This window comes from Ictalurus furcatus, chromosome 3 (genome assembly GCF_023375685.1).
Source record: "Ictalurus furcatus strain D&B chromosome 3, Billie_1.0, whole genome shotgun sequence".
Taxonomy (NCBI): Eukaryota; Metazoa; Chordata; class Actinopteri; order Siluriformes; family Ictaluridae; genus Ictalurus; species Ictalurus furcatus.
The window spans coordinates 30,799,295-30,825,340 of NC_071257.1; the positions used below are offsets into that span (position 1 = coordinate 30,799,295).

A 26,046-nucleotide genomic window follows, 5' to 3' on the forward strand; every position below is an offset into this window, starting at 1 on the left:
TAAGCTTATTTTCAAAAAATGTCAATTTCACAAAAATACCAGCTACATTTATTGGTCAAACATACCATGCAATTTCATTTTTTTCAAAATTGTGATTAAAAATAACCTCTTCCTTATACTCCTAACAAAGCAATATTCAAAGTCAAATTAATCTTTGTGGAATTTTTCTAGAAAAATGTCACCCCCCACTGTAACTGTAAAAATCATATAAAACATAAAAACTATAAAAAAAATTGTCTCAGAAAGTAAAAGCCAGTCGGCAAATGAAACCTGCAGATCATCCAAATTAATTAATTCTATTATTATTATTATTATTATTATTATTATTACTACTACTACTACTACTACTACTACTACTACTACAGTAGGAAGTGAAATCAATGCTTACCATATTTCTTAGCGGTGCCATGTGCTCCATCATAAATGACCACGTTGTCAAGGCAGGAGCTAAACAAGATGCTCGCTGCCTCCAAGTCAAAGTGGGTGAATGTCAGTGTGATGGTTTTGCCCTCAGGCGCCTGCACCCTCCACATACACTCTCTGTTGGGGGTGTAGTTCATGGGCCAGTTATCAGACTTGATGACTCCAGAGTCCTCACTAGAGAAACCACCACAGCCTTGGATTTCTGAGTGGGGGGAACACAAAAGATTTGACGTGGTGTGAGAGTGAAGTGTGAAGTGTGTAATGAAACCCAGATAACACATCAACAGCACTGGAACAAGCCTACACTGTTACCAATATCAGGGTAAGAAAAAAGAAGATGACTGCACGGAGACAAACCTCACGAGTGAAAATTGATCTTTAAAATGTTAAGAGAATGGAATGAAGAAAGTCTTAATCCTTACATTATTTCTTATAGTTATCTGTAGAATGAAGAGTGAAATTAAAGTGTAATATCAGTGAAACTGAGCACATATAGAGTAGTTGGACAGAGAGCTCCAATATACAGTACATACATTCCTTCTGAACAGAACTACAAAAAATAGTGGCTATAATCATAGCATGAGACCAGCACCCGCTGCCACGACAGCTGATATTTCTATCCCGAACAGGAGACAGAGGTGGGAGGAAGTAATCATCTCTTTATTTAGACATATCAAATATTCAAGGTGGATATATAGAGCAAGGATGTGAGATGACAGATGAACACGGTCATAAAAATCATGAACAGTCAAGCTAAGTTCAAGGAAAGAGCAGAAAGTACAGCTCTAGGAACTAGAAACATGAAAATATAGCGATGAAGAACAGCTAGGAGCTGCAGAGACCTGAATTACAATTGCCTTATGGAATTTAAAAGACTTTACAAACCACAAACAAGCAAAATGAGATATACGCACAGGTAAATGCGACAAAACAGGACATATACGTAAGTAAACAAGACAAAAAGAGATGTATACACAGGAAGACAAGACAAAATGTGATATATACAAAGACAAAAGGAGACATACACACAGATAAATGAGACAAAACAAGCCGTACACACAGGTAAACAAGACAAGACGTTTTGTTTCATTTACCTGTGTATCTGTCTTGTTTTGTTTCATTCACCTGTGTGTTTGTGTTGTTTTGTTTCATTCACCTGTGTGTTTGTGTTGTTTTGTTTCATTCACCTGTGTGTTTGTGTTGTTTTGTTTCATTCACCTGTGTGTTTGTGTTGTTTTGTTTCATTCACCTGTGTGTTTGTGTTGTTTTGTTTCATTCACCTGTGTGTTTGTGTTGTTTTGTTTCATTCACCTGTGTGTTTGTGTTGTTTTGTTTCATTCACCTGTGTGTTTGTCTTGTTTTGTTTCATTTACCTGTGTGTTTGTCTTGTTTTGTTTCATTCACCTGTGTGTTTGTCTTGTTTTGTCTCATTCACCTGTGTGTTTGTCTTGTTTTGTCTCATTTACCTGTGTGTTTGTCTTGTTTTGTCTCATTCACCTGTGTGTTTGTGTTGTTTTGTTTCATTTACCTGGGTGTTTGTCTTGTTTTTCTTTCTTCTGTTTATTCTTTCCCTGTTTTTTATCTTTCTTTCTTTCTGTGATTCTTTCTGCGATTCTTTCTTTCTATTTTTCTTTTTTCTTTCTTTCTGTGATTTATTCTGTGATTCTTTCTTTCTTTCTTGTAAATAAAAGGCTTTTGGAATTCAAATTTTTTCTGTTTATTCTTTCCCTGATTTTTTCTTTTATCTTTCTTTCTTTCTGTCTGTGATTCTTTCTTTCTTTCTTTCTTTCTTTCTTTCTTTCTTTCTTTCTTTCTGTGATTCTTACTGCGATTCTTTCCTTCTTTCTTTCTTTCTTTCTTTCTGTTTATTCTTTCCCTGATTTTTTCTTTTATCTTTCTTTCTTTATGTCTGTGATTCTTTCTTTCTTTCTTTTTTTCTTTCTTTCTTTCTTTCTGCAATTTTTTCTGTGATTCTTTCTCTCTGTTTTTCTTTTTTCTTTCTTTCTTTTGGTGATTATTTGCTTCTTTCTTTCTTTTGGGGTTTCTTTCTTTATTCCTTTCTGTGATTCTTTCTGCGATTCTTTCTGTGATTCGTTCTTTCTGTTTTTCTTTCTTTTTTCTTCTTTCTGTGATTCTTTCTTTTTTAATAGTAGTACTAGTAGTAGTAGTAGTAGTAGTAGTAGTAGTAGAAAACAATAGCCTAGTAACAATAACTCATATATGATCATATATGACAACTGTCCATTTCTGATTGAGAGTTAGTTAGTTGGTGCCTTTTCCCAAATTTGACCTTGGGTATGAGAAAGGGGCTACATAAATAAAAGTTATTATTATTATTATTATTATTATTATTATTATTATTATTATTATTATTTGATGTGCTTATGGTAATCTTATTAAATAAGGCTCAAGTGTTACTATTCAAACATGAGGCGTTTAAATCTGCTCTGTATTGTAAAAATAAAGTGCTATAAAACACAGTTTTGTTCTCTTCCACTGAAAAGGAAACTACAGAGAGAATTTTTGTAGAGTATCAAAACACGCTGTGAAAACAGCAGCACTAGTCTATGTTGGTGCAGTGTTAGATCTCTCAAAATATGGACCACCCCCCCCCCCAACCCCCCCCCCCCCCCCCCCCCTGCTGGACAGAGGGGAGTTTAAAGGGTCTTTTGAGGCTGGAGCAGAAAAACACGTCCAGCTAAATCCAGCTATATTTATATTCAGTGTGAAATATAGCTTCCTGAGCTGCTGTTTAGGCGGCGCGGGTAGTCTGTATTTATTAGCCTTGACACAGAAGCTGTAAGGCACGGTGCCAGGTGAGAACCGCAGTAAAGACTATAAAGTGAAATCTCCACGCAGGCATGTTCAATCAATCTGTTTACTGAGGCTAGGTAATCTCCATTCTCCGGCTCTGTCTGTGAGAACGTTCAGCAGGGAAGCTGCTACAGGAATGCACTTAAGGCCACAATGAATGTACTGCCAAATGATAGTAATCTAGTGCTTCCTGCTCACAGCCGATAGGTGTAAATAACCGTTCACAGCCTTCTGATATGTACCCCAGCATCGGTGTGTGTGCGCACACACACACACACACACACACACACACACACACAATAATAGTTCCTTAGAAATATATAGTGCCTTTCTAGGTACTCAAAGCACTTTACATTGGGGGGGGGGGGGGGGGGGTTATCCTCAACCCCCACTAGTGTGTAGCATCCACCTGGATGATGCGATGGCAGCTATAGTGCACCAGAACGCCCACCACACACCAGGTGTTAGTGGAGAGGAGAGAGTAATGTAGCCAATTCAGAGATGGGGATTATTAGGGGGCCATGATAGAGAACGGCCAATGGGGCTATACCCATACTCTTTTACGAGAAGTATCCTGGGATTTTTAATGACCACAGAGAGTCAGGACCTCGGTTTTTTAACGTCTCATCTGAAAGACAGTGCTGTTTTTACAGTATAGTGTCCCGGTCACTATACTGGGGCATTAGGATACACACAGATCACAGGGTGAGCACAACCTGCTGGCCTCACTAATACCACTTCCAGCAGCAACCTTAGTTTTCCCCAGGAGGTCTTGCATCCAGGTACTGGTCAGGCTCAACCCAGGGAAACCAGGCGAGAACTGTAAGGAGATATGGCTCTGGCAATACACAGTTCATGGATACAGACCTAGACACACAGGCACCACCAATGCACAGATACACACACACTCACACATACCCAAATGCACAGCTGATGGTATGACCATGAACAGATGCCCCAGCGGGACTCAGCATTAGGTGGATGGATGTGTGTGTGTTGTGTGGATGTGTGTTGATGTAGGTGTGAAGCAGGTATTTTACCAGCTATGTCCTCTGCGTACACAGCCTCCCACCTGGCAGAGAAACCACGGTCAGCTAGCCGGCTGTCAGACTGGAAATTCACAGCAATCTCGTTACTGACACTGACGAGCACAGGAGGAAGGATGAAGCCGCAGTGTATGCCTGAGACAGAGCGAAAGAGACAGATCAGTTAGACAGAACCTGCAGGCACTCATCAGCACTTTAAAGACATGAATTTAAGTGAAAATTCAATTTACACATTTTTTTTTGGAATCCCAGAACCACCAAGCTGCCACTGCTGGGCACCTGAGCAAGGCCCTTAACCCTTAACTTCTCAGTTATATTAAAAAAAAAGAAAGAAAAGAAAAAAAAAAGAAAAGTAGAGATAATTGCCAGTTGCTCTGGATAAGTGTGTCTGCCAAATGCCTTGAATGTAAATGTAAAATTCCACTTCCTAGTTCCTGGTTTTTGTGACATCATCAGCAGACATAACAAACAATACATTTCAGAAACAATATCTTTTGGCTTAAAATATATAAGCTCATCACATGAAGATGAAAAGGAAGAAGTGACGCAAAATTTCAGCCTTAATGGGAATGTACAAATCAAAGTGAGCTAAGCAACCAGCTAGATGACATGCTATAAAGGGAATGTGGCTTCTTCGGGATGTATTTCCACTAGCGGAGCAACAATAAATAGAACATTTGGCCATTTTGTCTCTGAAATCTCACTTGCTTGATATTAATTTCTCGTTTGTAGAACTATTGCACTCACAATCGTGCGACCTATAGCTTTGAACTTAAATTTATAACCATAAAATATTCATTCTTATCGTTTATTCATTTTTAAAAATGAGATAACATAACTTATGTATGATGAATGCTGACATTACTGAACATTTATGGAAGGCGTTTGGGGTTTCAGTACTTTGTAACCTTCAGGACGTAGAAGTTTGTCCTTTGCAGTTTCTCGGTTACACGACAAGCTGCATTTTTGTCAATGAATCTTATAAATTGCAAGAGAGAGAAAAAAGAATACCTGGTGAGGGAACAACGATTTATGGTCGCTATAATGGAAGTGATAAGAGAAACTTGTTTCACAGCATTAAGATGTATGATGTGTCACTTCTTAATATATAAAATGTGTAGTCTTTGGTAAGAGATGGGATAAGAGGAATAAATCACTACACTATATGCTGGTAAAGGAAAATAATCAAGGACAGGGTGGGGTTAAGTGTTTAAGTAGATGCCTAAAACATGCTGTTTCCCATAATCCATTATTCTTTAATTGTATTTTTTATTTTATTTTAATCAAACATGTCATTATAGTTCATATTAATTTAGTTAAAATAGTAGAGTTATAGTTCCTCCTAATATTATGCTATGTATTATTATTATTATTATTATTATTATTATTATTATTATTATTATTATTAACTAGCACATTACTGTATTCAGTCTGAAGTAAGTATTACACGATTGCTGTACCTATTAAAATGCTGAGTAATTATTGCATGTTACTATGCACTTTACAATCCAATATGTAATGTATGTATGTACCTTATAAAGACAATTTAATAGCTGCACTGTAAAACAAAGTGCTACTCAGTCGTAATTCAGGACAATAAAGCAGTAGCAATACTTCAATAAGCTCTTCTGATGATATTGTAAACCATGATAAAAGACTTGTTTAATAATCGTGATTGTAAATTGTATAACAGCACATGCCAAATTACGTGCATGACAGTGTATTCTGTTTAGGAGTGTGTCCCTGTGATGCTTGCTTAGTACAGCATGATGCAACCTATACACACACATACACACACACACGCACACTTCCAAGGACAAACTGCCACCGCCAGTGAGCCGTAGAGCCGAAACAAGCTTGTACAATATGTGATTTTCTTGCCACGCCGTGGAAGTCGTTTTCAAACTCTATTCACGTAAACTGTCGAAACTGAAACTTGTGCTCTGCATCGCAAAATGTGTTTGATGCCAATTATAAAAGAAGTGCATTTCTGTTCACTGTCATACTCTGTGTCATACTGTCATACTGTCATACTCCCCCCCATCACCGCCACCACCACCACCCCCGCCTCTTCCTGTTTCTTCCTGCTGTGTATTTTAGCTGACGGAATCTAGCGAAGAAGTCCTTGAGAAAGGTATGTGGATAAAACACGTACAGGCTCTCTGTCCTTCTGTAGCTCAGCAATAAGGGGCAATAATTTACACCTAGCTAGCTCATTGCCTCTGTCTGTCTCCAGGGACTTTACAGTCAGATGACTTTACAGCTCCTGGACAAAGCAGGAAAAAAGGAACAGCAATGCACTAGAGTCTCACACATCAGAAACTCAAAATACTTTTTCCATCCATGAAGCAGGGATAGCATTTTTACCAGCATAGGAACGTACAGTCTACTTATATTTATGACTGCTCCTGGTTTAGTCGCTGTTCTGTAATTGGCCACAAGCTGAGTCGTGTTTGGAGCTTCAGTGCAATTTGTTACTCATTAATGCATGTTGTATGAAAAGGAGTGTGATTTTAACACAAATCTGTACAGATACAAAGCAAGGATAAAAAAAAAAAAAAGCTGAACCGTGCGTGCCACCAAACCCATAGGACGTCATCACTATCTCTGTGATCAGTACTGTTTAATAAGGAACGTGCTGGGGAACAACAGGGTTGAGTGATGTGGCCAGACACAAAATTGAGTCACCATGAAGTTGATTATTTTCCTATAACAGCACAATCCTGAAGTGAACCCCTCGGTGAGGAACTAATAAAAGTCCGTGGGGTGGAGTCGGACCTGATCTAGCGCCTACTGTCTGTGTGGGGTCAAACCAAAAATCCAATGGAGTAGAGTAATTTGTATGGAGTACAGTAATTTGTGCTGTACATCACTGTGTAGGTTAGGATTAGAGCTTAGGCTTGGATAGGACGTTTTGGATCAGGTCCAGCTCCGCCCCCTGGATGTTTAGTTATGCAGTGAGGACTATCTCTTTTTATTTTTCTTGAACTCTCTCTTGAAGTAAATAAAACAAACAAAAAAAACCCCCATCAAAACAAAAACGTTGCATGTCATGTTAACAAAAAACTAGAAAATGCTAACTCTTCAGTCCTGAAGATTATCCATGTGTCTGGTACAAAAATGCTGACACCGGAGACTCCTTCCATAAATGTGTAATAAACACCTCCTCCCAGAAAACTTCACTATATCAATGATTCTACGATTTGATTTATTAAATAACAGCAGACTAATAATACATGGATTTTTAAAGCCAGCACACTGGATTTAAACTTGAGTACCTTAGAAGATTTGCCTTGCATCTGGCACTACTGTCAAAGTTATAGGAAATTAATCGACACTTTCTGACCAATCAGAATTGAGAATTCTAGGACAGCACTGTAATGCATTTTAGCATGACTGAAGCGATCCATCCATTTTCCAGACTGCTTATCCTACACAGGGTCGTGGGAAACCTGGAGCCTATCCCAGGGGATACCCTGGACAGGGTGCCAGCCAAAACACTAATCAGCCTACAATGCATGTCTTTGGACTGGGGGAGGAAACCTGAGTGTGCTGAGGAAACCCCCAGAGCACAGGAGGAACATAGGGCAGAGGCAGGATTTGAAGCCCCAGCACTGGAGGTGCGAGGCAAACGTGCTAAACCGCCTGACTGAAGAGATGTTCTAGCTAAAAAAAAACCCAAACTTTTATTTTTAGTCACTCTGATTGAATTTTATCATCATAAAGGCATAGCTCGCCCAAAAATTTAATTTATCCAGACTGTCTCAACCATACTTTTTCCTAAATACCTCCCTAATTCTACATCCCCATATACGTTTTTTTTTTTTTTTTTTTTTTTTTTTTTTTTTTTTTTTCAAATGACCCTAAATCTACATAATTTTATTTTGAATTAAACATTTTGGAAAATAATAGCGAACACCTGTATTTACATATGTGCAAACTTTGAGTTGCTCTCCACTGAACAGCAACTGAATCACCCTGACTAATTATTTCACTGAAAGAATACTCGAAATGAATGTGAATGAACATGAAGATTAGACCAGCTAGTGTAATGTGCACACTAATGATACACCTGGTCTTACCCAGTGACTGCTGGCTGTCAGTGACGGTGAGTTTGTCCTGACTGCACTGTCCTGCTTCACCCACGATGGCTAAATCAGTGATGTGCAGTTTGACCAGAAAGCCTTCAGGCACGTTGATGCTCCAGGAACAGTGCAGATTTGCAGGATATGCATTGGGAAAAGCCAGAGAGTGGATCTCGCCTTTCCGACCGAACAGACTCCCCTGAGAACCGCACCCCGAATCTGTAGAAACAATAAGAAAACAAATGAAAAAATGATTATTTTTTTTAATGGTGTGTTATTATGTTATGTGGATAAATGTCATGTCTTGCGCGTCAAGAGTGCATTAAGTAAACAGCACACAATCACTAACTGACAAATATTTGCAGTAAAATGATTGTCTTTGTATTCTCAATATAAGAAAGATCACTAAATGTCATAGAGCTTTAAATATCAATTCAGTATTCAGGTCTTTGCTCAGCAATCCCTAACTCATATTAGTCTTAGTATTAAGGAAAAAGTAAAGGCAAACAGAAGTTAATTTCATGAGCTGCCCTGCAGCAATTTTTGTAAGAGAGAGATTGCACGAAAGTCAATTTGGCCTCCGTCGCTAGAGTACTTCCATCAGAAAGTCAAACTACTCTGAGTTCAGAAAAGAAATGCACTCCATTATGTTCCATTACTTTGCTAATGTTTGTCAGGGTCTTTGGGTTTAAGGCTTCATTAGCTGGAGAAAACATGGAGAGGATTATTTACTCAGCTGCTGAGTAGGCAGTTTTGTGCTATCCAGGTTAACGATCCCCCACCAAAAAAGACACTTTAAGTCAATTAATCATGGGAGGAAAGTTGTTTGAATAACTAAATTGTGTAGCTATGAGCCTGGACATAACTAGCTATGAGGACATGGAGATCTGCGCCTTGGGGTAATTTGGGTTGTTTTGTGTCAGGTCGATTGTTTTGGATATTTCCAGACTTCTTGTTGAGAGACATCTGACATACAGTAGCAAACAGTATGATATCAGTGTGTGTGTTTATGTCAGAACATAGGATATACATGTGAGTGTTGTTAGCCAAATCAGCTTGCTAGCTGCAGTATCGTACACTATTGTACCCAGTGTTCGTGCATTTTTAATGTTTGCCTTTTCGGTAAACAGTCAGAAACAAGAAACAAGAGAGAAAATATCAACCATAATATTTTGCTTAATTTACACCCGGTTATGAGAGTGAGCTATGAAAGTTGGGGGTTAAGGGGTCAATAAATTCCATCACTTTACATATATAACTACATATAGGTCACCCAGTATTTTTGCAAGCGACATTGTTCCATAATTTCCATTTTTTCCATACAAAACAGCTTACTATCATCTTCACATGATCTCCAAAATACTACACGAAATGCATGCCTTGTCAGATTGCAAAAAAAGCCTACATTTTTCGTGTAAAGTAAGACTACTGTAATCATTTACACCAGTCTTTTAATCTCTCCAATGACTACGGTGTCTGTCAGAATGAATTGTAAATCCTCCTCCTAATTTTCTCCTAAAAATAATGGGGGGAATTTAACAGCTCTGCTGACTGTGTTATAAATGTGCACTTACACGTTTAACTTTTTTTTTTTTTTTACCTCTTTTAACCTTTACGGAATCCTGCTTTATTATTATTCTTCTTTTTATGAATATCTCTGTACGCTGTTTTTCTTCCAGCATTGGCCTGTGTCTTTGTATTAATGTTGTGTTGTTGTTAAAAATAGCATCCCTATTTGCATTATTATCCTTTTATAATCTTCTCCAGCACTGTGAAATATCTCACCGGGTGGCGATAAACAACTGGATACCTGGATTTCCTGATTCTGTTGACTCTTAATTTGACGTCATATGTTAAATAAGACTTAGCAAAATGAATGTGTTTACTGTTTTAAGTCATTAGATGCGATAATGAGGCACATTAAAATAAATTAAATTAGAGCCTGAGTCCTGAATCTAACATTAAGGCTGTATGTTGTAATGTGCTTTCAGAACATTAAACTATCATTAAATTCTGGTTTGTAGATAAACTCAAGGGGGTGCAAACTTTTGCACTCAACTTACATGCAGCTAACCTTTTTTTATTTTAACTATTTATACATTTACTTTGGATTTTTACATCATTTTCTCTCAAGTTAGCCATTTCCGACAGCATCTCAGCCCCAGACTCTCTTGCTAAGGGCCACTTGCTGAGTGAATGCTATCCATAGCTTCGCTCTTTACACGTATATATACGCTCCTGTACATCATTTTCCATCAGGAAGACACATTTTTGAACATTTTGCATGTCTGTGATTGGTGATCCTCCATTTCTGTGAAAGTGTTCCGTTCTGGGCCACATTTATTAACAAATGCTAAAAATCTGGCTTGCGAGATGATTAGCAACCCACCCCTTAGCTATTTTCCCCTGTATGGCATGACCAGTCTGGGACAGTGATGGACAGTGATGGCTAACACATGCTTCCTCCAATGTTCCGTACAGCTTCTCATGCAACGTCATAAAGAGAACTCAAAGAAAACTCCCTCTTTAATATATGTGACTTTACTGTGATGGTATTGCAAAGTGAATTATTATGATATAAATATATCAGCATATGCGTCGTACTGCAAGGGGGAAAGACTGGAGATGGTGTCAGAGAACCTCCTTTACATTATGCGATCAGGAAATACATCGGTAACGCTTTACAAGACTCACATCGTAGTTAAGGTTCGCTTGTCATTGGTTCGTGATTAGTACATGCCTTAACTCATCATTGGTTCATATTTAAGTAAGTATTAATTCAGGTATGTGTGCATCGTTATTCATGTACTGTTACTGTTACCAAGAAATCAGTTCAGAAAATGGGTTCAGCACTCACCTGTTGGTTCAGGGATGGTGGATGGCCTAGTGCTGGTGGTTGTGATTGGTTTGGTGGTGGTTGTGGTTGTAATGGCTGGAGCACTGGCCACAGTGTAAACTGCACTGAAGCCCTTAGCATTGTGGCTTGAATCGCTTTTAAATCGCACCACCATTTCATTGTTACTGGACAACACCGGTTCAGGCACCTTGTTTCCACAGAAGTGACCTGAAATCGTTGATAATTTGCTGTTGTTTAATGATTGCACCAATAAAGTATATGATGACAAGGATCATTTGTTGCTCTCTACGGTGACTCACCAAGTTTGGGAGCACTGACACCATCTGAACGACCTTCGAAGACGTCTACAAAGTCAGCGCAGGAGTCCGGGACCAGGTCAAAGGCCGTAAACGTGAGTAGAACCTTTTCTCCATGAGGGACTGTTATCCTCCACTGTGGAATTAAAACACAGGAGAATACAATTCTTCATTTATTTCAACACTTAACTGATCTAAAAGAACATCGCTGTAAGCAATCAAGCTTTTTTATATTCTAAGATATGGTGGGCTGTTTAATCTTACTGTCAATGTATAACTACTGCATAAGGAGGATTTGGGAATGTAAATGAATTCAAGTATGTTAAATGTTCTAATGTCCATTACAAGACAAAGTTCTCGAATCTGATTGGTCAGAATGGTGATTATCAGTGATATGTTGACGTTTTTGTAAGGCGACGTTTATTTAACGTTAGGGAAAGAGTCTCCGGTGTCAGTGTCACTTTGCAACAGACGTTTTCCACCAGCGGAAAGTCTTCAGGACAGAGGAGATTTTACACTTACCAATTTCTCATGGTAATTGCCTTGACAAGCGTATTGTTGGCAAATTGACCTGGTATTAGAGGAATAAAACAGTTTGGGACGTGCTGCTATAGGAAATAATCCACTTTGGGGTGATAAAATATTACAAAAGCCAGTTGTGGATTACTTTCCTTTAACAGCATGAAGAACGTGTTCTATTCCTTACATACTAATAGACAGGCATTGCGTTTAAATCTGTCATATCTATAAACTTAAAGCAAGCATCAGAGACAAAGCAAAAACGACCAATGAATAACTGCGTGAAATGAGTGAGTGAAATAAATGAGTGAAACTGCCTGTCCAGAAATCTAGTCATTAACTGGAGATGACATCATTTACTCACTTAAGGATCAAAGCTTTAAATCTTTAAAATGTTATGTACGCTCCGTAGCATTCTGTAGCATAGTAGAAAACTATTGGCCGTGCTATCAGTTCTGCTGAGGAATCACGTTGTGTACAGTAAATGTAACCCACAGGACGTAGTAACTTGCTCCAGTTTTTGCTCATTTGGTCCTCCTGTACTGCAGATCTCACTGTTTTCCTTCTCTAACACACCTGATTCAATTCAATTGTTCATCATTAAACTCTTCATGAGGTTAAAACGGCGGTAAACAGGAACAATCAAAACCAATAAAATAACAACGAAACGCCATGAACTTTTTTGTTTTCAATCCAGTGACTGTGCCTTGCTCCAAAACGTTCATTCGGTTTTAAGTGAAAATAGACAAACGTGTGGAGAGCCAATCAGATGCAGCCATCGATTCTGAATGTACAATACATACAGTATCAGTTGCTACCATGGCGGTGGGTGAAGCATCTGAGGCTGTGACTGTACCATGCTCAGTGCTCAAATATAACTCATTTGTTCTCTCCTGTGGCATGTGAAGGCGTTCATTAGTGCCAGTTCATTTGAATCTGTCATGCTAATCAAAGTTGATGGAATTTACTTTGACAGCAATGATGGATGGCCCTGATCATGAACTGGAACTGGAATAAGTTAGAAATCCTCCAGTCCCAGTCCTAGATGCAGAATATTTTCACAACAGTGTTAACCAAGATATCCTGTGCGCAGTACGTGTGGAAAACATTTTGTTATGCTAGGTATTCGAAATTCCATTTATATAGTAATTTGAGCAATATTCTAAACTAGCTATGTGTTAGCATGTTACCACTATGCTAGAAAATGGAAAAATGCTAAATGTTTGATTACTAATTGAACAAGGTGGGGGGGGGGGGACACGGTGGGTCAGTGGTTAATACATTTGCCCCGCATATCTGCAGATTCGAATCCCACCTCCCTGTGTTTGTGGAGTTTGCATGTTCTTCCCGTGCTTCTAGGGTTTCCTCGGGGTACTCCGGTTTCCTCTCTCAGTACAACTACATGCGTTGTCAGCTGATCAGCATTTTCAAATTGTCTGTAGTGTGTGAATGTGTGTGCAATTTTGCTCTGCAATGGCTTGGTACCCTGTCCAGAGTGTCTCCCGCCTTGTGCCCTGGGATAGGCTCCAGGCTCCCACACGACCCTGTGTAGGATAAGTGGTATGGAAGATGGATGGATGGATGTATGAACAAGGTAGAGGATTGTCTAAGGGCTGTGATGCAGCTTGCTTTTAATCCACAGTAAATTACTGACTTATTAAAGAATGACACGTCATACATTTTATCCATCTGCACCTACCTTTAATGTTGTGGAACGTCTGGAAAACAAGTTCATTCCTGTTACCATTTAGGTTATAAAACATATGAAAGAAATAAGACAAAAAAGGTCAGATTTAGCTTAACGATAAAACACAAAACCACTTCCTGTGCTGCAAAATTTATAGTTACAGCTTTACCTCTGACTGTTACAAAGCACTAACACTGGAGACTCCTTCCATAAATGTTAACTTAACATCTTCTCAAAGAAATCTTTACTACAACTTATCAACCCTATAACTTATCAAACATATAATGTTAATGAGTCTTTATTGATCTCATACAGTATACATATATGCACAGTGAAATTCTTTTCTTCGCTTACCCCAGCATCTCAGGAAGCTGGGATCAGAGCGCAGGGTCAGACATGATACAGCGCCCCTGGAGCAGAGAGGGTTAAGGGCCTTGCTCAAGGGCCCAACAGTGGCAGATTGGTAGTGCTGGGGCTTGAACCCCCGACTTTCTGATCAGTGACCCAGAGCCTTAACCGCCAAGCCACTACTAGCCCCTCTGGTGGTGTAAATTTGTTTATGCAGCGCATCCACCAGACAATGCTCTGTGTAAGTGGTTACTATAGAAACGATAATGTATTAGAAAGATCGCACGAACACCGCGTGAACTGGAATCTAGCAATGTTAGCAATATTTCTAAGTCTTAGTATGCTATTTGTCTAATCAGAATGCAAGAAAATTGTTGAGCCTGTTTCTAAACTAAATGTTTAATTAGATATAAAACAAGGTAGAGGATTGGTTTAGCTCTAAACGTTCCTGCTGTATGCAGGACATTTCCAAACTGTACTGTATTTACTTCATCGTTGACGCGGTGATGTATATAAATAACACCAGATTCGTTTTCATTGACGACTTCGCTTCATTACAGGTTGTACACGGAGCAGATGCTCGGTGTTTGCGGCTAGTGAAAGTGACGCCATGTCCTGCTCAGGGCCATGACAACAGCGATCTGTCTGCATACAACAGATTTCACCTGGGAATTGAACATGCCGCTCAATGATTGCTGGCCCATTACCTTAATCGCTAAACCAATCTGCCTTACACACACACACACACACACACACACACACACACACACACACACACACACACACACACACACACACACACACACACACACACACACACAGTCTCTCTTTTTCTCTCTCTCTCACTCTTCACTACCTCACACACACAAGAATTACCATCCAATTATAAACCCAGTGACTGCAATAGTGATTCAGATTATCCTGCTTTGTATGCGCCCTTATGTTGCCGCGCATCCGTCTGTTGTACTGCAGCTTGACAGACTGACTGCAGATTAGCCGACGTGGGCTCTACGCCCGGCCAGATGGAGCCACCGAGCAGCAGAGAAGCTCCCGAGGATCCAAACTCCATAATCAAACAAGCTCATGTCACAATCGCCTCAAAGGGATGGGGTTTGTTTATTTATTTATTTATTTATTGCTTGAGGAAATGTGACTGAAATAGCTAATCACTTTCACACTTCACTGCCAATATTCACAATATTACAGTGACCAGTACAAGGATAAAGGCACGGTTCCACAGAGGATCCAGAACCTTCTGAGGAACTAAAGTATTTTTGAAAAAGAACTACAGTAAATTTAACTGTAGCAAATTTGAAGAGTTACTACAGGAGCTCTGAACATTATCTAAAATATCAGACACAAATTGTGCGAATGCAACATTTTAGCTGTTCAAGCACAGCAGTAAAGCTCACGTGGAGGAGGTTGTGTTTGAAGATGTCTTACTGTTTGTTTGTTGGTTGGTTTGTTTGTTTTTCAAATGTAATAATTATTTTAATCAAGCTTTTAATCCAGCTGCATGCACTTGATTTTATGACATTTTTGCAGGCAATGCTCCATATGGAGACATGAGCCGATAAACAGTTATTTGATTTGAAGTCAGGAAAAAAAATAATAAAAAAATAAGGGGAGCGCTGCTATAGGAAAGTAAACAACAACGGGCTGGTGTAATGGGAAGCAAAGTTACTGTTCCCAATCCAAGGTTCACGTTTTTCCTATAAATATCACGTTTTCAAGTGTTTTCCTCTTATAACACAGCAATTTGCCAATGGATACAAATTGTATTTATTAAAGAATGACACGTTCATACTTTTTAATTATTTTTTTCCACTATCAATCAATCATTCAATCAATCAATCCATTTATTTATACAGCACAATAAAAACAACAGTAGTTGACCACTGTGCTGTACAACCATAATAAAAGAAACATCACACAGATGCATCAATACAACTATGGTGTACAGACCGCAACGCAAGATAAGAAATACATCAAAGCACATTTATAAATTCATACCTTCAGACTCTAAGAACAATTGTAAGCCTGCACAAAAAAATGATACATTTTTTAACTTTGATTTAAATTCTGATTCTGTCTAAATTGATCTGAGAGATATCAGTAAAAGATTCCACAGTTTGTGTCCAGCAATAGCAAAGGCACGGTCACTGACTTCACAACTTCAGTCTAGAGCTTGGGACCATCAATAATCTGGTCAAATTTCAGTGCAGAATCGAATGCAACACCCACATTTTTCACACAGGGCGTCTTTTCTTAAGACACCAAATCTCCCAAATCATAATTTAAGCTGCCTAAAATATTCAGCAGGCAAGCGGATAAGGAGTTCAAGGGCAGATAAATTTGAGTGTCATCTTTAGCAATGAAATGACACCCCATGTCTGTTAAAAAAAAAAAAAAAGGGAAGCATATATATTAAGAACAGAACAGGGGCCAGAATGGAGCCTTGAGGAACCCCACAGGTCAGAGTGGATTTGGACGGTGATAAAAAAAAAAAAAAAGGTTCTATCATCCAAATAAGATTTAAACCAATTCAGAGCACAACCTTTAATGCTTGCACTTTGTTGAACATGTGAAATAAGAATACTGTGGTCTACGGTATCAAACACAGCACTTAAGTCTAAAAGCAGACGAATCACAGAATCCCAGTTATCGCAGTTATAGCAGATTCTATACTGTGGTGTTTCCTAAACTCGGACTGGAATGTTTCAAAAGTACTACTTAAAACTTTGCAATTCAATGAGAACAGGCTTCTCTAAAACTTTAGAAATAAAAGGTAAATTGGAAACTGGTCTAAAATTAGATAATCGAGTCGGATCAAGGTTTGATTTTTTTAAGCAGGGGTTTAACAGTTGCATGTTTAAGGTATTTTGGAACAATCCTTGTAAGAAGACATTTATTTATTATTGCTAAAACACTCGGCCCAACAACATCAACACCTTAGGGATAATATCAAGTGCTTGGGGATAATATCAAGTGCTTGTGGATAATATCATATGGAGACATGGTAGGCTTTAACTGCTTAATTATATCTTGAAATGAGCTTAAAGAAATCAGCTCAAATTCTTTTTTTTTTTAAAAAGCGATATACACCAAGGAGGATCAGACGGATCATAGTTTGAAGGTACAATATATCAGTTATTTTATCTGTGAAAAACTTTAGAAAGCATTCCCATACTGTACTTAGAATGCAGCTTTGACTGCTTTCTGATATCTGTTCAGTGAGTCATTTAATATTTCAAAGTACACTTGTAACTTTTCTTTTTCCAATTCCGCTCAGCTCTTCGACAAGCCCATCTTAGTGCCTGTGTGGTGTTATTTAACCAAGGATCCGACTTAGGTTTTTGCTCTTTTATTCTCACTGGAGCTACAAATTCCAAGATGTCAGTACAGATAGAATTAAACATCATAAGATGCTCTTCTGCATTTAATTAACTGGAAGGGCACTCAAGATTATATGTTTGTCAAGCCTCCTTAAAAGACATGGAAAAATGATCACTAGATGTAGAACTGAGCATATGAGTCCAGTGTACTGGCTTCTGGGATTTGGATATTTCATTTTAAATAAGCAGGTAAACATAACAGGCTTATGATCAGAAAAGCTTGTTGAAAATGAATCAACACCTTTTGAGAATTCAACAGTGCTGTGTTATGATAGGAACACTATTCTTAACCTAGATCATTAAAAAATATAGTCACACCACATGACAGGACTTTTATGGTACCATATATAGCGAGAGTCATGGTAAGCATGTCTATTGTTATTTACTATCTTATTTGTTTATCTATTTTTAGGAGCAAATACTAAAAGGTTTATGATAAAGGATTTCCTGCACATTCATGAACAGTTTATGCCAAAGTCATGGGTGGTCATGTCACTCATATACTAATGATTTAGATGTAGAGAAAAAAACAGAGATGGAAATGAGTAAAAAAAAAACAAATAAGGAAATTATTTGAGCATACCTGGTACACCACACCGTTGTCATAGTTCTTCTCCGGGAAGCTGGGGGTCATTAGGTCCCCATGGTCACCTTGCAGAAAGCCACCAGCTCCTACAATATCTAGAATGAGGGGAAGAGAGTGGTTCAGAAAGTGGGTCAGATCGATGACTTGGAGATGATGTGGAGATATCAAGCTCTACGTATACTCATGGTGTCAGAGGTGGTTCCTCTCACTCTCCGTACCTGCCCGATTCATCCTTATGTTCTACTTCTGCCCTTCGTATTCACTTTCTGCTGGCTCAACAGTTAACACTCTGGGTTACTGACTAGAAGGTTCAAGCCCTAGCACTGCCAAGCTGCTATCGGTGGGGCTTTGAGCAAGGCCCTTAACCTTCTCTGCTCCAGGGCCACCGTATCATGGCTGTCCCTGCGCTCTGACCCCAGCTTCCTTACAAGCTGGGATATGCGAAGAAAGAATTTCATATGCTGTAATGTATATGTGACAAATTAAGCTTTGCATTCCCAAAAACCAGACTCAGTGGTTAATCTCGTCTGGATACTGTAGGTTTATATCTAAGAACTGCTGCTGTAATTATTCATATGCACAATCTGTTCACAATCTACGCCTGTATACTGTAATGATTTATAATCACATTATCCAGTGTCATCCAGAGCATCATGGGTTCCTTTCTGAGTCAAAGTTTGTTCCTCATGCCATCTCAGGAAGTATTTTTCTCGCCTCTGGCTTCCTCATTGGGGATCTAAATCTACATCCAGAAAGCCGCCTGTGAGAATGTCTATTGTTAAACGTGCTATACAAATAAAAATGAATTGAGTTTATGAATCCCATCTCCCTTCTGCATCACTGATGCAGCTGCTGGTTTTCTAGGTCAAATACAACAGAGGCACACTTCGCCCTCCCTCAATCCTCATGCTGAACAGAGTACAATTATTTTATTTTCATTATCGCTCAGACATAAAATCATTCCAAATGCAATCAGGTAAAGCTGATATGTTCAAAATAACTCCAGCCCTGGGGACATAATGGGGTCTTCAAGATGGCACCGAGTACGGCCACCATGCTCCCAGCTCCCAAACAATGTTATTTTTACCTCTGTATTTTATTCTGCATATGAATATTTCTGTATATTTCTGTATTTTATTTCCCTTTACCTCTACCTATTCTTATTTAACTGACTGCTTTGTTGGAGTGCTACAGCTTAGGAATTTCACTCACTTTTTATCCCTAAGTAAACTGAAATATGACATTATACATTGAAGTACAATTTTAAATGATTATCATTCGTGATCAAAAATTGGCTCAAATGTGTTAGAGTAGACGAAGCAAGACCCTTTCTTTGAGCAAGAGGTCCCTGTAAGGGTAAATAGCACTGTTATGCAGTTGAGTAAACATTACATATTATATTTTAACCAATTACCATTAACTGTATTAGGGTCCACAGCACGGTACACAGCTTTGAATCCTTTGTCTGTGTTTCTGTCATTTGTGTTGAAATGCACCATCAAACTGCTTCCCAGAGACACTATCGGCTTAGGCTTGGAATAACCGCAGTATTTCCCTGCAAAAGAAACCCCAAAAAAACAAAAACAATAAACAATAACAAAATGGCAGATCCATGGTAAAGCATGAATAAATAAAAAAGTACTTCAGGAATTGAAGTATGTATAGGGTTTAAATGGAAAGTAGTCATTGCTTCAATCAAAATGTCTTTGTTTCTTTGAACTTGTTTTGGAGAAAGAGAAAGAAATGGCATGGAACAGATTTTTGGGGGGGGGGGGGGGATGGGGCACAATAGAACAAAACTATCAGAGATATTGCTCTGTGACTCATTCAACAATTTAATATGATCTACTGCTACAATGTTCCAATAAAATCCCACTCCAGCAAATCTGAAAGTTTCAATGAAATGACTCAGTCCTCCTTAAGATGTGGAGGACGGCACTGACTCCAGTTTAGTTAGGATGGATGGTTTAATGTGGAACATTCCATCTGACCCAGAATCCCAAGTGGTTTGTGGTGGGGGACTAATTTGGGGCATGACATCAAAGCGCAATCTTCTGAGCCTTGGAGTCAGGAGGACTGAAGCTGTAGGGCTGGGGGGAAGTGTGTGTGTGTGTGTGTGTGTGTGTGTGTGTGTGTGTGTGTGTGTGTGTGTGGCTCCTAAGTTGGTCAGAGCCCGCAATCAATATTTTATAAGTATCAGTATCCAGAATACTCAAATCACAGTATGTCTCAATTTTAAGAAACCTATGCAATTGCTCAGTTTTACGGTTGCCAGTGAGAGATAAATTGCTCGTCTAATTGTTTTGTTTTATTCTAAAATGAGAATCATCTCAAACCACTTAAGAAAGCACAGTGTCATTTTTCCTATAGATATATAATGCCTAAGATCTACTTATCAAGATTCAGAGCACAACCTCTGTTGGATCTGGCGAATGATAATTGAAGACACAGTGTAATGATCCAGTCGTAAGTGTATTGCAGCATGGCGCCATATTTTAATCCTGGGTTTCATACTTTATTGAATATTTTATATAAAATTATAAAGAGAGGGTGGATAAATGTGTATGAGCCTTGGGAAACCCCTTCACGTGGTTAAGAGGACATTTTCTACTACATGTGGTTCTAAAAAGCTATTTCCTGAACTGAAAAATGTTTCAGAAAAAAGTTCTAGCATTTGAAAGCAAAGAAGGAGAATATTGCCTTTAATTTATGCCATAACAACTGTGCCTCTGATAAGGATTATGTCCATTTCTGGCATGTACTTATCCAATAACATCAGCAAAGCATATTATTCACTGTGATTGCTTCACTCAGAGTGTGTTTGTTTCTATTTTTTTTTATTGGGGGGGGGGGGGGGGGTTAGAGAAAATTTACAAGATTTGACACATCTGTACACAGACTGACTGCATTTATTAAACTGGCTTTTAAAAGCCAAGGAAAGATTAAAAGGTAACTAAAAACATTGTCACCTAGTTTTTTTTCTTTCTTTCTTTCTTTTAAGCTTAGGCGTCAAAATACATTTTGTGAGAATTCAGCCACAGCAATATGTGACGGGTTTTCCCAGATGACCACACTTATACGAGTACACTGCATGAGGTGTGTACTGTAGCTAATCTCAAGATCTGAGGTCTCGACTCAATCTAACCAGCTACTGTCCTCATGAAGAGTTATTCACCTTCACTGCTATAAAGGTACAGTACTGAAATGTCTCAGAGCTTCTAACTTAAAAATAGTTCAAATTGGATGGGAAAGTGCATCTGCCATGTGTGTGTGCAGCGCTTGCATGTTCTCCCCATGCTTCAGGGGTTTCCTCCAGGTACTCTACTGGTACAGCGGGTTGTCCACTAATCGTAGGGTTGGCGGCTCGATTCCTGGCCCACATGACTCCACATAACGAAGTGTCCTTGGGCAAGACACCGAACCCCAAGTTGCTCCCGATGCCTTGCATGGCAGGTCTGCTACCATTGGTGTGTGAGTGTAAGTGTGAAAGGGTGAATGAGACACAGTGTAAAGCGCTTTACTCTGGTTTCCTCCCCCTGTCCAAAGACATGTGCTGTAGGTTGATTGACATTTCCAAATTGTACATAATGTGTTAATGAGTGTGCATGTGTGCGATTGTGCCCTGAATGGGTTGGCACCCCATCCAGGATTTCCAAAACCTTGTGCCCCAAGTACCCTCCAGGCTCCAGGCTCCTCCATGACCCTGTGTAGGATAAGCTGTATGGAAAATGGATGGATGGATGGATGGATGGATGGGAAAGTTTTAAAATTCCCTTCCACTATTCATTAATTTGTATAGAATTTGAAAAATATATCCATCCATATCCAGGTTTCTGTACAGCTGCTTGGTGACAATGTCTGTTGTTGAAAGAGCTGTATAAATAAAATCGAATTGAACTGAACCAACAAAAAAAAAAGAGAAATAAAATAAGTAAAAATTAAATCAAATGAAATAAACTATTGCATGATACAAAAAATGCACTGATCCATGCTGAAGTTGTTAAAAAGTTGGACTACCAATAAAACCAAGATTTAATGCTCTGTATATACTGTATAATCTGTACTGCTGTGTTTGAATAGTGAGCCTGCACTTGTGTGATATGCATGATGTGTGTGAGGATTTGTGGAAACTCCGTATTTGAATACTACTCAAAATCTGAAGACTGAGCTATAATCCTTGAAGACCTCCGAATTAATTCTCTTGGCAAAATAAACTTGAAACTGCACACCCAGGACTGGCATGGCCTAAAAACATTGCATTTCCCTGGAAGAGCAAAGACTGATGCACACTAAATCCTTCACTCAGTACAGAGCAGTATGTGTAAAAGCCAAACCTGAAGATGATCGATACGCACAGGTGGATGTTCCCTAGCCTACTGATTTCCTCTCACTCCTCATCTTCACTACTGAGAAAAAAAAAAGCTTTCGCTTGACTACACTCCTGCCTAAGAACATTACAGTCTAAATTGGGATATTGTAGGATTCTCACCGATGATCCCTATCTCATCCTGGAGTGTGAGGGCGTCTGCGCTGCATGTGCCTGAGTCCTCAAGAGAGAAGTCTTGGAACCACAAAGCGATCACCTGGGGAGATAAACACATGCAGGGTGTTTCTGGAAGGCTTTAGCTACTTTAATTAAACAGAAGATGGATGGAGGTCGCGTTCACGTTCTCTCAATCTGCACATTATCTGTTTTCCATATTTCTAATTAAAAATTAGCCTCAGCTACTTGTTTTTATCACTCAAAAACAAATGATGATATATTTTCTATGTAGCTTTAATACGTTTGCTTTGAAGGCAAATCATCTAATTGCAAAAGTGCCATCAGACAATTCTCTGAGCATTAAAGTTTCAACCGTCATTAAGGTCAAAGTCCATACAATTTTATATATTTGATATAAACTTGAAATGAAAATCCGTTTTAGAAATTTGACACTTCTGCTGGCCTAGTGGTTAGCACGTTTGCCTCGCACCTCTGGAGTTGGAGGTTCAATTCCCTCCTCAGCCCTGTGTGCTGGGTTTGTACAGTATGTTCGTCCTGTGCTTCATGGGTTTCCTACTGGTACTACAGTTTCCTCCCCCAGTCCAAAGACATGTGTTGTAGGCTGACTGGCATTTCTAAATTGCCCATAATGTGGCACCCCGTCCATGTTGTCCCCCACTTTGTGCCCCGAGTACCTAGGGATAGGCTTCAGGTTCCCTGAGACCCTGTGTTGGATAAGTGGTATGAAAAATGGATGGATGGATGGACCCCTGTGGTTTCAGGGGCATGGTCGAATGCTGCTCATGAATGGAGGGCGGAGTCTGAAGGAAGATGTGTACACCTGTGGATATTGTTCTATTTATACACTGTTACTGCGTCCCAATTCGCCTACATTCCATCCTAAATAGTATCCGAGATTAGAATGAGTGTGTCCCAAATCATAGTATGTTGAAATGAGTATCCCAAAGGTACCTGGATGATCTACTATTTCCGGTAGATTTTCAAAGTGTGGATCTTTTTCAGCTAATTTTGCCCACGACTCCTTGCGCGAGGGAGGAGGAGTTTTGTTAAAAAGTAAATAAATTAATTAATTAAAAATTAAAGAACACATTTTAGAGAAATGCAAATGAAATGTGGAAAAATAAATCAAGGGAATGATAAATTCAATTATAATAAGGAATAATGAATGAAGAAACGCACCAAGGAGTTAGTTTACAGTGACATTGTGCATATCTAGGCAACTACGTTCTCTTCAGTTACGTGACGTGTTAGTATGTCCCAGAACTTCCATATTCTTTTGCTACACACTCAAAAGTATGTACTTTTTCTTTACAAAAAAAGAGTACAGTATAAGTAGGCGAATCGGGACGCAGCATGTGTGTCTTGCAGTGAGGCATGAAACACACAGCAGAGAGAGAGAGAGAGGGACAGGGGTGCAGAGGAATGTGACTTTCTCTGACAGCCTCCTGCTGAGCTTGTGTCTGCTCATTCAAATTTTGATGTTTTTGTTGATGTCGAATTATTCCAGTTAACAGAGTTGCTGAGCTGAAAAGCTCAAAAAAACTAAAATAAATGTAACACTGATCTCTCTCTCTCTCTCTCTCTCTCTCTCTCTCTCTCTCTCTCTCTCTGTGTCTCATGTATGCATCCTGAGTCTTTGTTCTCTTCATGTCAACCAGGGTGTTATTTAACATTACAGCATCTCTTCTTGCACTTTAGGTCTTCAGATCCAACAACACAACAGATGTAGCATGTAAAGGTTTGCTAATTAGTTGATGTATAGTTTAGTGTGTTGCATGTGGTAAAATGCTAAACATTTTGCCTCTGAGACCTCCTTTAGTCTCTAATGTAAAATGTAATGGGTACAGTTTTGACTCCTGCATGGGTACGGTTTTGACTCCTCTACGGGTATGGTTTTGACTCGTCTATGGGTACGGTTTTAACTTGTCTATGGGTACGGTTTTGACTCGTCCATGGGTACAGTTTTGACTCCTCCATGGGTACGGTTTTGACTCGTCTATGGGTACGGTTTTGACTCGTCCGTGGGTACGGTTTTGACTCCTCCATGGGTACTGTTTTGACTCCTCCATGGGTATGGTTTTGACTCCTCCATGGGTACGGTTTTGACTCCTCCATTGGTACGGTTTTACCTCCTCAATTGGTACGGTTTTGACTCCTCCATGACTTCATCGGAACTCCGTCTATCAGATATTTCTATCCAACATTACTCCGCTGAAAATACATTAGAAACCATCACACTACAAAATACCATTACAGACCATCATCTAACCATTAAAACCATTACCATTATTGGTCCTTAATGGTATCCAGTAAACATAACATGCCACCAATAGAAGGCAACAAATTACAAGTAGGTAGCCGAAGGGACCATTACAACCAAGGCTTCCATTTAAACCAATACAAGTCCCATTAAAACCATTAAAACCATTACAAATTCCATGAGGGTTTTATATTGTTTTTTTCAGCAGGGTAATAAGACCCAGTCGGCTGTTTGTTTTTGTGAGTCTCTAAAATCTGTATTTTAATAAGTTAGCTTTTACTTGACCTCCTTGACCCTTCTTGTTCAGTCTCCAGACTCTTCAGATTGCCCACCTTTTTGCTGTCCACAGTGATGGTCCAGCTGCAGCTCTTGCCGTTGTCGTAGCTGCTGGGATAATTTTCGCTGCTGAACTCCCCCATTTGACCATTCAGCTGCGCCGGAGTCCCACATCCTGAAAGCGACACGATCCCTGCACACAGCCGATCGACATCAATGAGGTCAATCATATGTGTGAATTATAATTTATATCTCACTGGTCAGAAGGTGTTGTTTAATTGTCTATAACAGCAGCTTTTACGTTAGTGACGGCTGCGATTCAAATCACAGGGTTATCGTAACGCACGTTCTAATGTACACATGGGTAGCATATGGTGAAGTTCTCTGTAAGGAGGGGTTGTTGAACATTTATAGATTCACTGCCACCCTGACCTGGATGCAGCAGTTACTAAAAATGTCTCCATTGTCGGTGCTTTGTAACAGTCAGCGCTAAAGCTGATCCTTTATGTTGTCTGCCACAGGAAAGTCTAGACAGGAATTTTTGCTTTGCGATTTCTCAGTAATATAACTAGCTGCATTTTTTTTTGTCATATTTACTTCAACAGAAAGTGAAGTGGTGACTGTTTATAGCTGTTATAACACAACTTGCTTCATGGATGCTCCACAGTATTAAATGTAACTGTAAATTTATTTTAAAAATGTATGTGTTGGTCATTAATAAATAAAACATCACAATTGTTTGGCAAATTGCTGTGATATAAGATGAATACAATTTGCTGAAATTGGAAAATAACAAACGTTGGGGTGGGAACAGTAACTCTGCTTTGAGGTTGACTATTTTCCTATGACAGGATGACCACATGTGTTTTATTGCTTACATAGTGGATTATGAAATAAGCTATATGACCAAAAGTTTATTGGCGTCTGACCGTCACACCCATGTGCTTGCT

The 26,046-nt window shown here is 39.1% G+C and overlaps 1 protein-coding gene across 1 annotated transcript in view; it reads right to left on the minus strand.

Moving 5' to 3' along the window:
• zgc:154142 (uncharacterized protein LOC555481 homolog) overlaps nucleotides 1–26,046 on the minus strand; it is a 51,947-nt gene that overhangs the window by 18,159 nt on the left and 7,742 nt on the right. Inside the window, exons 2-10 of the mRNA XM_053622019.1 lie at nucleotides 25,153–25,271; nucleotides 22,546–22,639; nucleotides 19,471–19,611; nucleotides 18,054–18,151; nucleotides 11,525–11,657; nucleotides 11,226–11,432; nucleotides 8,366–8,587; nucleotides 4,278–4,418; nucleotides 389–625 (exon numbers count right to left, since the gene is read on the minus strand). Coding sequence (XP_053477994.1) covers nucleotides 389–625; nucleotides 4,278–4,418; nucleotides 8,366–8,587; nucleotides 11,226–11,432; nucleotides 11,525–11,657; nucleotides 18,054–18,151; nucleotides 19,471–19,611; nucleotides 22,546–22,639; nucleotides 25,153–25,271 — 1,392 coding nt within the window. The remainder of the gene's footprint in view (nucleotides 1–388; nucleotides 626–4,277; nucleotides 4,419–8,365; nucleotides 8,588–11,225; nucleotides 11,433–11,524; nucleotides 11,658–18,053; nucleotides 18,152–19,470; nucleotides 19,612–22,545; nucleotides 22,640–25,152; nucleotides 25,272–26,046) is intronic.